This window comes from Tursiops truncatus, chromosome 6 (genome assembly GCF_011762595.2).
Source record: "Tursiops truncatus isolate mTurTru1 chromosome 6, mTurTru1.mat.Y, whole genome shotgun sequence".
Taxonomy (NCBI): Eukaryota; Metazoa; Chordata; class Mammalia; order Artiodactyla; family Delphinidae; genus Tursiops; species Tursiops truncatus.
Window position 1 is genome coordinate 9,542,086 of NC_047039.1, and position 13,204 is coordinate 9,555,289.

The 13,204-nt window shown below is 44.5% G+C and overlaps 1 protein-coding gene across 5 annotated transcripts in view; it reads right to left on the reverse strand.

The window, feature by feature from the left end:
- The window catches only part of MSRA (methionine sulfoxide reductase A), a 370,269-nt gene that overhangs the window by 223,183 nt on the left and 133,882 nt on the right, over positions 1-13,204 (reverse strand). For 2 of the 5 annotated variants that reach the window (XM_073805778.1, XM_019941385.3), the window contains exon 2: positions 4,856-4,924. The exons of 1 other annotated variant lie outside the window; for it this stretch is intronic. In XM_073805778.1, the coding sequence (XP_073661879.1) occupies positions 4,856-4,868 (13 nt within the window). In that variant the 5' untranslated portion in view covers positions 4,869-4,924. Of the gene's footprint in view, positions 1-4,855; positions 4,925-7,271; positions 7,390-11,203; positions 11,226-13,204 lie in introns of those variants that run through there. 2 more of the 5 variants (XM_019941387.2, XM_019941384.3) reach the window with 2 other exon arrangements.

Consider the following 13,204-nt stretch of genomic DNA (forward strand, 5'->3'; position numbering starts at 1 on the left):
ACTGTGGCTGTTCTAATTCACCTCTAATTCAAGTTGGGGTGGGGGGGAAATATCTTATGATTGGTTCATCTTACAGACACTGATCTCTTCTCCCTTGGGGTACAGAAGGTGAGTCTCCCAGAGTGAGGCCTGCCTATGGGCCTCTGACAGCCACTGGCCTCTGCTCTGCGATCTGTCCTTCCACACAGCTAGTCAGGAAAGAGTCTAGCAAATCTTGGCCCCCTGGCTAAAAACAGAGAAGTGTAACAAGATCACAGCACACTTTCATGATGTCTTGGATTGTCTTTTGCTCCCTCTTGTTTGAAGAGCCCAAGAGAACCTGACACAGAGAACAGGTTTTACAGTGGTTTGAGTTCCCAGAGCCATCGCTATCAGGCTAGTAGGAGCCTAAGAACCTACAGCGACCCTAAGAATTTGCAGAGGTACTTCTGCTGTGGTTGCTTGGTATCCATCGATTCCTGACCACTACAGTTTCTCACTGCAGAATTTTACCTCTCACCAAACAGCCAGGATATGGGTTTCTAAATGATACAATCAAAGAATTTTAGAGTTAGGAGTAATTTTTCCAAAGAGGTTTAACACTCTGAAACAGAGAAAATTCTCATTAACTGAGAAGAAAGGATCTTAAAGGCTATTTACTTCCACTTCCCAACTGGGTAGGAACAATCTCTCATTTGAATACTTCTACTGATGGAGAGTTCATTACCCTACATCATTGGACAGTATTAGTACAATATTAGAATTGCAAGGGTATAATCAGATAATTCCCCATCTCTTATTGAAATGCTACCAGCCAGGTTTTATAAATATGAATTAACTGTTCATTTCAAGTCATTCAGAAAGAATATAACAATATTTACTGAGTAAAATGCTGGAAGTTAGTGTAACTACTGGTGTTGATGCTATACGGTACATAATGTAAGTCTACTGTGTTGGAATTTTTTCATTTGTTTATTTCATTTTATATCTCTCAGTTCATTATTTTTCAATTTCAACTTTACTCAATGTGTATTTATTATTCTTGACACCATGTCTTATAATATACACTCTCATTAGAGGGCGACATTATATCCCATGTGCCTGAAGTCCTCCGGGTGCGTACCTCATTATTTTAACATAATTTTTACCAGCACCCTTTTCACTCTCAAAAGTATCCTAGTTTGGATGATAAGTGTTATGGTCAAGTGCTGAACTCGAAAGTTTTAAAAAACTGTATTTCATTTTTTCAAACTGTACTAAAACTCGTCACCAATTAAGACTGGAGCCCCCAACCCCTGACTTCTCTGTACTCTCCTCAATTAATAAATGTCTATTTTATTTGGAAATGATAAATCTTCCTGACTATGGAGTACTTTTAATAAAGTGAATAGCTGCTCCGTGCTTAAGAACGACCACCACAGAGAGGCCGGAGGCTTGCTCTCTGCGAGGATGGAGGGACCCTCCGCCAACAGAATGTCACTTTCCTGAAGTTCTCGCTTCTAAGTCAGGCACAGCATGCTGGTAAGTGTCACGTGGATGTCCTCATGCCAGAGAAAGCATTCCCTCTACTTGACCATATTTCTTTCATCTTTGGGTGCCTCAGTTTCTCCGTCTCTAAAGGAGCACAGTGATGCCCACTTCACAGGGCTGTGGTGGGATTAAAGGGATGGCAGACATAGGGCACTCAGCCACCTGGAACAAAGATATTCAGTAATTGCAAAATGTTCGGTTCCGCTTCTCCGACCTGTAAAAAAGGGGCTCCCACTGACTTGAAAGAGAGCATCACACACAGACGAGTAGAAGCCCACTAGGACAGCAGGCCTATTACCCTCATTATCATTGTCCTAAAGTTCAGAGGAGAGAAAAGGGCAACAGAAAGGCTAAAAAACCGTGATCACAGAAAAACAAGACAAGGATAAAACTGACTGGGCCATGAAAGAAAACCTGAAAAAAATGAACGTCTTTTTGTTTTAAAAATAATCTGTGAAGATTACATGCCAGAAATAGCTTTTAAGGAGCCATCTATATATTCTCTGGTCACTTGATATAATAACACATTCATACATTTTTCACAACGGAGCCTGCCCTTGACCCTCACTCTACCCTTCCTTACATCATCCACCCTAAGCTAAATGCTAATGGCCGTTCGGTCAGTGGCCACTTTCAGAATGGATTAAATTTACAAGTTTCTATTTAGACAGCATTCTGTAAGGTACATTCAAATGATTAACCAATAGATAATGAAATTGAAACTGGTGATACTCGTTTGGCATAAAATATTGACTTCCCAGGATGAAGAATGAGTTTGGACAAGTACAAAGTGCCACTGTTGCTTTGGTGATCTCACAGTCAAGTCAATGTAAGACATTCTCCTGCACATTAATACCTGCTACTAAAATCAAATGGGGGAAAACGATAAACAGCAGGAGACGTCACTCCAAAAAGCAGTATTTTCCTGGCAAAAGCTGTGTCTCCAGCGTCCTTCAGAGCACTCTGGGAATGCACAGAAATTCACAAATCAATTTGCTAAATTGGCTTGGCTGGAAATCATGCTTCTGTGCATGGATCCAGCTGAAAGGCATTTCTGACTCTACCAGACTCTCCCAGGACTCCTGTAACCAGGCCAAGAGTCAGGGGACATGGTAAAAAGAGCGTGGACTTCCGGCCTGTTAGACCTGGGCTCAAATTCAAGCTCCACCATCTCTGGCTGAGAGACCTGTGATAAATCATGTGAGCTCTCTGAGAAGGGAATTACGTAATCCTACCAGCTTTACAAGGTTCTGAGAGGATTAAATGCCCAAGATATGCCAAAGAGGTGCACTTAGTTTGACTTTTTCAGTACAGCTATAAACAACCCAAATGACAGAAGCCCACCCCAAAACCCATCCACTCCCTCACTCCACTGCAGGCCAGGTGGACAAGCCATATCAAGTGAGGACAGTTTTGAAAACACAAATATAAAATGCTTGCACGCACTTAACCAAAACAGAGGCCTTCATTTAAGTATCTGGAAGAGCCAAACAGCAGTGCTAATAAGGCAAAAATCCTTAGATGTCAAGAGATATTCTATTTTATCACCTGTATAGTTCTGCACTGGTAGAAATTATGCACAGGATTCATTTCTTTTAAAACCACACCCCTTGGCCATTCACAGTGGGCTTCCCAGGGCTGCCTGAGGCCAGATGAGGCTTCAGCCCCAAGTATGGAAGATGCAGAAGCCAAGGGAAGGGTCTCAGAGCACCCCGTCAGCCTTCCCATTCTACAGGTGAGAAAACTGAGGCTTGGAGGGGGGATTTGCTTGCCCAGAGTCAAACAATGAAGGCCTTGGGTTAGGATTTTTAGGAAAGCCACTCTAAACCAAACCTTTGACAAAATAATAGTAATAATAATCTCGCCACGGAGCTTATTCACTGATATTTCCAATTCTGTGGCAAACAATGTCATCAGTCCTTTGGGAAGGAGGCTTTCCTCCAATACCACAACAGGGGGAAATCTATGACAGGTCAGTCTCATTTTACATTTCCCAGTATGACATGGAACCTAGTTTCTAACCTAGTTTCTAGGGGTTCACAAATCTGAAAGACAAAAAAAAATCATCAAAAGAACCCTTTGAACATTGATGTGACATTTGTTGTCTCCTGGTAACAGACACTGTGCTAGGCCTACAACTTAAGTGAGATGGCATCATCTGAACATAATTTCTCAGAGGAAAGTTAACAAATCAAATAGTTAGCCGACATCTTATAGTGACCATTGATGATTTTTTCTTCAAAAACCAAATTCTCCATTTAAATTTCCTTTTTTTTTTTTTTTTGTGGTACGCGGGCCTCTCACTGTTGCGGCCTCTCCCGTTGCGGAGCACAGGCTCCGGACGCGCAGGCTCAGCAGCCATGGCTCACGGGCCCAGCCGCTCCGCGGCATGTGGGATCTTCCCAGACCGGGGCACGAACCCGTGTCCCCTGCACCAGCAGACGGACTCTCAACCACTGCGCCATCAGGGAAGCCCTCCATTTAAATTTCTGAACATAATAACTCCTAATCACTAACCAGTACATTTTAAAAGGTGACAGCCCATACAGAGCAAGATTTACAAACACCTAGGCAGAAGTGGGTCCCTGTTTCATAACTCTCCAACTGTTAATCATCAGTGATGACTAACTCTGGGATTAGGGAAACATTTTATCCTGAATATGCTAATTTAGAGACAGTGTTGTCAGGAGGCTAATTTCTGGCTCAAAGACACTTCAATGCCTAAAGCAGTTTTACATCAAAAGCCCTTGTAGGAGACTTCCATCAGGACCAGGGGAAGACGGAAGCTGGAGGGGGGCATGAAGAAAGGGGAATTCAGGTTTTTAGGATGAAAGAGATGATAGAATCTGTCTAAAGGCTAAGGGGAAGGAAGCAGAGGAAACAAACAAACAAAGGAATATGCTCAATTCATAATGGAAGAGAAAGAGACCATTCAATTTGATTATTGCTTTTTGTGGAATAACATCTCAAAACTCCTTGAATCCCAGCTTTAATAAAGATATATATATACATATATATATATGTATATATATGAAAAAAATCCTTCCTGGGAAAGAAAAACTCAACTCCTAAATTATCAGGTTAATTCAGTGTGGACATAAGAAATAGTAAATACACAGTTTGATATTTGATTTGCAAAGTGAGAAAGGAAAGCATACTAAATTCTATAGAATGAGCTTTTCTGATCCCAGATATACTAAGAACTTGATAGTTTTTTGGCTGCAACGACTTGTAAATATCTAGAAGAGCCCAGATTTTGAAGCCCTGAGGACACTTGCTAAAACTCAGAAACTTGGCACTAGTCTTTGCACACAATTTGGGTTTTCTTTCAGAGTTGTTATCTTACCAAATAGAGCCATCTGTGTTCCCTCTGGGAAAGGTTCAACTGTTCTGTTGCCATTGACATGATGTTTGGCTAGAAAAAAAAAAAAGAGAAAGAAAGAAAGAAATGCAAGTTAAGTGTAAAGTTCTACACACATACTAACACATGTCATTAAATGTGTCAGAGAGCCCAGTTCTCATTTTTAGTTAGCAACGGTACCAAAGCTCACCCTCTTAAGAGAGTTTCAACTATTTTGTTTTTAATCTCAGTTACAAAAGAGCCTAGAGATGGCCTGATTCAGGCATGGCATTTTACAAGTGAGCATGCCCAGACCCAAGCACGTGCAGAGCCGTGCAGCGGGGGGGCAGCAGAGCCAGCCCAGCCTGGAAGCTCCTGACTCCCGGCCAGAGGGTCCCCTGTGTGCCAGGCCGTGCCCTGGACAACAAGGACAGCTCGGGATTCCAGGGTGCATTGAGGTGGCTTCCCCTGAGGACTCCTGATGACCAGAAGTAAAGTGAGCTGTAAAGACAGCAGGGTAAGCCTGGGACCAATTTTTCAAGAACCAGAATAACAGAAGACATCATTTCACAAGTCAAGCACTGTTCCAGGGGCCAGAGATGCTTGCCTTTTAACGACCAGACAGACTTGCATTCCAGTGTTTCTTACTACTTGTCATCCACCCTCGTCACCTCCACCAATCACCCTTCCCACCCGAGTGCATATCAAGGACTTAGAAACAAAAAGTGACCAGCTTATGGTTTTCCAACATGAACTTATTTTTATAACCCCCAAACTGCAACCAGATAGAGAAGATCTGAGCATGGTCCATCTACGAGTAGTCTAAGAAGATCCTCAGGAATGTCTGAATATGGGCATTTATGTTGAAAATACATAACAAAAGAATGGCTAAAACACTTTGACACTGCATCATGGTGCACTTATATTTTGATTTCATGGGTCACATCAGATTTATTGAGCTCTGCACAGGGCTCAGCACCAAAGCTAGGCTCTGAGGCATCTAGAGGGGAAGACTGACATGGCTCTTGCCCTCAAGGAGTGTACAATTATCTTCAAGAGGTAAAAATTTCAAGAGTGAACTTTACCAGAAAGCTTACAATTGTGTGCTAAGTCCTGGAGCGGGGACTAAAGGTACAGTAAGAGTTTGCAGCAGAGGGACAGCAAGCTGCAAGGCAGAGCCAGGGCCTGGAGGAACTGCAACTAGTGTCGGGTCTAAAAGGAGGAGCACGGTTTGGAAAGGCAGAAGGTGAGGGAGCAACTCGAGTGAGAGCCAGGAGTAGATGCAACCAAGGCATCATCCTGGGCCAGACTAGAGTCTAGTCTGGGTGCAGTAGAGGAGACATGCTGAGAAGCAATGGCACTTCAGGAGGGATTGGTAGGCAGGCACCAGGTCATGGGAGGTCTTGAGAACCCCATCCAAATCCATGGGAACCCTAGGCAGCCTCCGCAGCACTACTGCAAATATTTTAGAACCTGAAGGCTTACGAGGCTCAGCCTAGCTAGACGATCCCTTCAGGATACTGTCAGTTCAGCGGCTTCCACGGATTCTTGAGGAATGGTGGCACTACCTGAAGAACAGACAGAATAGCTGGGAGAAGGCGAGGAGCCAGGCTGAACCAGAGAACAAGCCTGGCACCAACAGCAGATGCAAGAGGGAAGGTCACAGGTGGCCCTGGGACCTTGGACAGTGCTCAGATATGGTTAGGACCATCGGTTACTGAATCCAAAGGAACATGATGGGGCTCCACGTGGAGGCCACAGCTCTGTTCTACAGTTAGGACCCCAAAGCCCCTGTCAGAGGTTTTAAAACGTTTGCCTTTACACATATCAACAGTTGTAAACCCATTCAAACTCTAACCCACTAATCCCACTCATAAAAATTTAATCTAAGGAAAAATGCGCGAGAAAAAGAAAAGGTGGTAGACATAAAAATATTTATTAAGGTATTACTGGTAATAAAGAAATCTTTAAAGCAACTAAATATCCAGAAACAGAGAAACAGCTTAGAAAATTATAATTCACGATTTATCACAAGCATGGACTATCATGCAACATTTTAAATACAGAATTTGAGAGATATATTGAAATGTGAAAAAATATTTGGGATAACAGTAAGTGAAAACAATTCTATTACACGCTGAATGTAGACTATAAAAACTAACAAAAATGTGAATGCTTATGGGAAAAGACTGGCAGAGAAATATGCAAAAACAAAAATAACTAGGAAGATTATGCAAGATATTTATCTCTATCAATTGTCTTTGTCATTGTCAGATTCTTATTTCCTAGATGAAAATATGTTTGTTTGGACTTTTAAAGTCAACAAAATTATAGATTTCTAAAATTTTTTCTGCAGTACTTAGTTTCCCAGGACAGTCCCTCAGGACTTATGTATAGTCCAGTCGAAACACTACATACTTACCACAAAGAGTGTGGCCTATTTGACTTCTCCTCTGGGACAGCTCAAAAGCACCTCCAATGCAGCAGGATGTCCTTCCACTCCAAACCTGACCCTCTTCCAGCATCCCTACCTCTGGGAATAGGACCACCATCCTCCTACTTTCTAGGCATCCTTGCCCATTCTCTCTCCCTCGCTACCCATATCTAATCTATCACCAAATCTGGCTAATTTCGCCTTCCAGATATCTTTAGAGTCCTTCCCCTTCTTCCCTTCACCGTCCAAGCCACCCTAGTCCCACCTCCTATGGCCTCCTTGCCTGCACTCCTACAAGCACCTCTACGTCTTCCACATCCCCTTTCTAATTCATTCTTCTCGGTGTCGCCACAATTATCTTTTAACTCTGATTATATAACACGAAGTCCCCGACCCTCTCCCCCACTTTCCATGGCTTCCCACTGCTCTTAGGCTAAAGTCAGAACTCTTTAATGCAGCTTCAAAAACCCACATGGTCCGGTCACCTCACTCCCTCATTCCCTCTACTACAGTCAGAGCTGCACCTTACACTTAGTCATTATTCCAGCAAGTAGACTACAAGCTCAGAGAAGGCAGGGCTCATATTGGTTCACTGTTTCCACAATTACAGCACACTGTGGGACCCAGCATAGGTGTTCAATAAATAGTTGCTAAATTAACGAAGGAAAACAAACTACTAAAAAGTCTCTCTTCAGCCATTATGAAAGATATATTATTTGATATGCTAAACATGTATCTCTCTTTATATGTACCTGTGTCCCTTACACAAAAATGATCATTGAAAATGGCCACTCAGAGTCTCCCCAACCAGGTGGCCTGGAGATCAAGGAACTCCTCTGTTCTAGTCCTTAAATGCCACTCCTCTTCCCTTCCCATCCACCTACTCTCATCTGAGAAAATGGATGTGGAAAGACTGGAAATGCTACCCGGAGAGGAAGGAGGATTCACATGCAACTCTCTCCTCAGTGCCAAAGTTCCCCGGGACTCTGTCTTATCTTTCATTCTAGAGCCTGAGGCCCAAAGATAACAAGCCCTGTTAACTTGATTTTGCATTTTCTCCTGAACCACAGCTGAGCCTTACATCAGTCCCTGGACAGCAAAGACACAGCATTAGCCAAGGAGAGACAGCACAGTATCCAGGGCTAAGGAACAAAACTGCCTGACCCTGAATCTCAGCGCTTCCCCTTCCTAGCTGTATGACCTTGGCTTAGCAACTTAGCCTCGTTGTGCCTCCGTTTCCTCATTTGTAAGGGTTTACTCATTTGTACCTACTTTGTAGGTTGCTTTGAGAATCAAATGAATTAATATATGTAAAGCACTTAGAACAGTGCCTGGCATGCAGTACACATTACTTAACTGTTAGGCTAGTATTACCATTTACATGTGAACTTTGTTTTTCACAAGATCTGAGTCAGGAATGACAAATACATGGCACATATTTACTTCTCCTCCACTTTCATGCCCGTGGCAGACATCATTAATCAATCACAGCAGACTTTCATGATCCCCAAATATGATCACAGAATCTTTTCTCAACTTAGGACCCCACAGAGTCTCTTATTCCTTCGGGGGGGCATGTGTGATGAAATCACTTTGTTATTCCTGGTCTAAGTGAATAGAACAGAAAGATGGTACAAAGAAAAGCCATTTTCTTTCTCATTTCTACATAATACATGGCAATTTTTAAAAAGACTCTTTGAAAATCTCCAAAACTCTACACAGCTTTACTGATAAAAGAATGGAGGAAAATCTGAGTGCTACTTTCCATTCCATGAGGAGAGAACGCGGAGTTTTAAAAACCAAGCAATGGCAGTGCCAGTCCTGCAAACCGAGGGCATTTTCCCATTGAAACTCTGCTGAGGCAAGTACAGGACTTGGGGGCCAAAGAACCAGAGACCCTTTAAACATATTCTAAAGGTCAAATAAGACTGGGGGTGGGGAGACTCACCTGGGAACCTAATCAGCATTTGTAATTTTTTTTTTCAAAATTGGTGGCACATTTCACCACAGAAACAATCAAACTGACTAAACAGAAAAGTCACTCATTGACTGGGCACTAACTATTGATTACCAGCAGAGCATGACATGGAAACAGGAGGGGGTCTGTGACAGGGACATCTGTTGCCTGGCCACAGCAGGGTGGACGCCTCCCATCTGGCTGGTTGGGCTCCGTGGGAGCATGTTCTAAAGCCCCACGCTCCAGGAAGACAACCTCTACTGATGGCCATGACGTGTCCTCGGTCAAGGGCATGTGAGGACGAGGAACAGATTTCCATTTATCTTGAAAGCCCAGTGCTCGAGGAGCAGCGAGGTTAATTAGAGCACGATTGGGTCAAAGTCAACTATCGGAGAGATTTTGAAGGGGATTTGGGGGGCACTTAAAAAGCTTTAGAAGATGATACTGACGCTGTTTCTTGTTTTGTTTTGTTTTATGAATGTCTAATGCACTTCAGACTTTATGACTGTTTTCTTCCTTCAGAAAAATACAATAAAACAGTTCAATAATGCACCTGCAATAATGCAAATGCAGACATAAACCAACCGGTGATTAGCACCACGTCCTGTGCTCAAGCTGAGAGCTAAAATTCCTATCTTCTGGGTAAGGTTGTCGGAGGGACTTATAGGTAAATGGCAGGGAAGTGGGGGACTGGAGGGTGGGCCCCCAGATCCTCAGGATTCTCCTGTAGGGCCAAGCCCCTCCAGTCTGGGTGACCATGGCGACACCACCTAATTGGAGATCCCAGGAACTGCTGCTGCTGTCCTGGGAGTCCAGGTCCACTGCTGGGCACAAAATCATCCCAGGACTGGAACAGCTGTATATTGGACTGAAGCCTCAGAGCTGCAGACCATCTAGTGGTGCCTGTCCCTCCCTGTCACGTTATTCATCCCACAAAACCCAACACATACTCATCCTGTGTTACTATCAGTCATTCACGCCGCTATGAAGCTCATCGGTGGCGATTAGGTTCAGTTTGGGGCTGGAGTAAGAGTGCACTTATTTCACGAATAAGGTAACACAAATCTGTCAGGCCCCCAAACCAAACATGGTCTCACAGTCCCTCCCCTTGTCTGTTTCCTTGTGGCTCTTTCTCTAGATCCCAAATCCCTGGTGTCTCAAGGACAAGTCAGACTGGAACTAAGGCGGGTTCATATCTGGCCCACAAGCCTAAGCCTTGGACGAGGCTCTGTCTCCAGCAGAGGGTCCTTTGATCACACTGACTAAGCATCCTGGGCCCTGGTCCTGCCAAGGTGCCCTTCACAGCGCTGTAAGGATGAACTGATGACTGTTGATTTGGAAAGAAAGGGCAGCAGGAGTTCTGAGAATGCACCTGCAGCCCAGTCACCCAAATATAGGACAGGTGCACTGGGAGAGGTCAGGCGATGATGCTTCTGGCCCCCTCTGCCCAGAGGCACTGTGCTTCTATCATATTTTTGTTCCTTACAGTGCCTGTTACTTTGGCTATGGTGTTTTAAGGTGAATGTTAATCCAGGGTGTACTCTGTATGTGAGGAGGGGGAGGGGGGGAAGTTACATGGCGGTGGGCAAGTTACAGGGAGGGCCGACCTCTGCTCTCCACCCATCCTGTGTCCAAGGAAGCTGGAGTCCTTCCTACCGATTGGTGAGGTACACGACTAGAGGCAGGTGGAGTCTGTGGCTAGGAGAGGCTGGAGAGGAGTCCCTAGCAAAGGCAACGGCACGAATGAGATGAAGGTCCCCCACTGCTGTGAACACCCGGAGGCGAGCGCTCCCCTCAGAGCTCCAGGGGGTGAGGAGGGCCAGCCCGCACTGCCTTCCTCCCATGGTGACCAGTGACTGTGTATCTAAGTGGGAGCTGCCCTAAAAGCAAAAAATACGTGATGGAAAAGGCAGGAAAATCAGATGAGAACATTTCAGATTGTAGCACTAAAACAAAAATTCACCTGTCATTGAGGATTTTATCCTTATGCCCCAGCCGCTCTCCTTCCTCCAGTTAATGCCTTTTCCCTTTGCTCCAGGGACAACAAACTGAAGACCAGCTCTTGGCCAGTGAAGGTGGTGATTCCTCGGGCTCAGGCAGCCTTGCGCCTCCGGGGTCCCCCTGCAGCACAGCCCGAATGGCACAGTGACGGGGCAGGACAGGGCAGAGCAAGGCTGGGCTCAGCCCCAGTAAGGACACGTTTGGTGAGGCATCAGCTCCAAATGGTGGAGCTTACGGCTCAGACCCACTAGCAGTTACGTGTTTAGTACGTGCCAGGTACCAGCTGCTGTGGGAAGAAAGATAAACTTCATAGACCCTACACTCAAGGAGATCCATTTAATCAACAAATTTACTGAGAGATATCCTAAGAGGAGATTTCTGGCCAGAAGAGTGAGCTGAGGATGAGAGTATGTTTTAAAAATAAAGCATTATGCAAGCAGAGGACATTTTTACTTTTCGTGATGTGCCTGCTGTGTTTTCTGAGGTCTGCTCAGGGCACAAGACCACGAGTGTGACTCTAAACCCGGAACAGCAATGCCAAGTGCACAAGGCCTCAGACACCAGCCCTTTCCTGTTCCTAAGAAAAACTGGCCCAGAATGATCCTGCTGTGTCCCCACAAGACGGCACAGGAGAGTAAAGGAGAGTGACCACAGGGATGCCCACAATGAGAGGGCAGGAGGTGGACCAGATGCCCTAGAAAACAGTGTCAGAATTATTTCTGTATGTTCCTAAGCAGGCTTCCATGATTCTGTAAAAGACAGTGATTCCACTGCCAGAGAGACAGTGGAGAAGACAGACTACACATAAAAAATTAAATATATCAATAACGAACACATACATGAGTAGATGCTCAACCACACAATGAGATACTATTTTTAATTCGTGAAAATGGCAAAATTACAAAACCAATGCCAAGTACCGATGAGGGTGTAGAGACACGGGCTTTCTCATATACTGCTCATGGAAGTGGGAATGCTACAGTCTACTTGGAAAGTAGTCTGGCGATATGCATCAAGAATGTCAAAAGCTTTTAAATTATTTCTACCTTAGGAAATAATCAGAAGTGAGGCAAAGGTTTCCGAAGATGTTTATAGCAGAACTGTTTATAACAGTGAAAATCCGTAAAAAAACTATATGGCCCAACAAAAGGGGGATAATGAAGTAAATTGTAGCACAGTCCTCAGATGCAATATTACCTCATAATTTTAAAAGTATGATCATAAAAAGGTTTCTTCCACGGTGTCAGGAAATAGTAATAATATAGAGTTAAGTGGAGAATAGCAAGAAAAAAGAGGAAATCTAGATCCTATTAGGTATATTTTCAAGTTGTACAAATCTAAATGTTTTCCTTTGAGTCCCATTCCTCTGTTTTCTTTGAGAAGGAGACAGAGCAAGAGAAACCACTGAAACTCTCTTAAGTGAGAAAAACCGATGAGCAGATCACTTCCTGCTTGATGGCATGAGGACCCTTTTCCTTCCAGGGTTTTAAGTACCTTGAACGCTCGCTTGCTCCTTAACACAAGGCCCCCTGGGTGAACAGCTCCGGAGACGCTCAGGGACTTCAGGACCAACTCGACCCAGCTGCGTGACTGCCTTATTAAATTCCCTGATGAGGCCACTGCTGCCGAGATGCGCAGGGCTCCGGAGCTTATGAACTCACGGGCAGGCGTGTGGGGGAAGGAGGAAAGAAGGCTGACAGAGGGACTTGGGGGGACATATCTGCTCCAGCAAGTCCAGGCACAGGGATCCATATTCCATCCAAATAACATCACAGTTCAGGAAACAATGATTGAACATGGCTTATGTGCCAGGCACTGGGCTTACTGTCGGTCATGCAGTAAGATAGTAAGACAACGCCTGCCTTCTCTTCATCCTTCACTGACCAGCACTACGCCTGCCCCACTTGTTAGAGCTGCTGACCAGGTACACCTACGGAGGCTCCTGTGTCAGCGGCACTGCCTA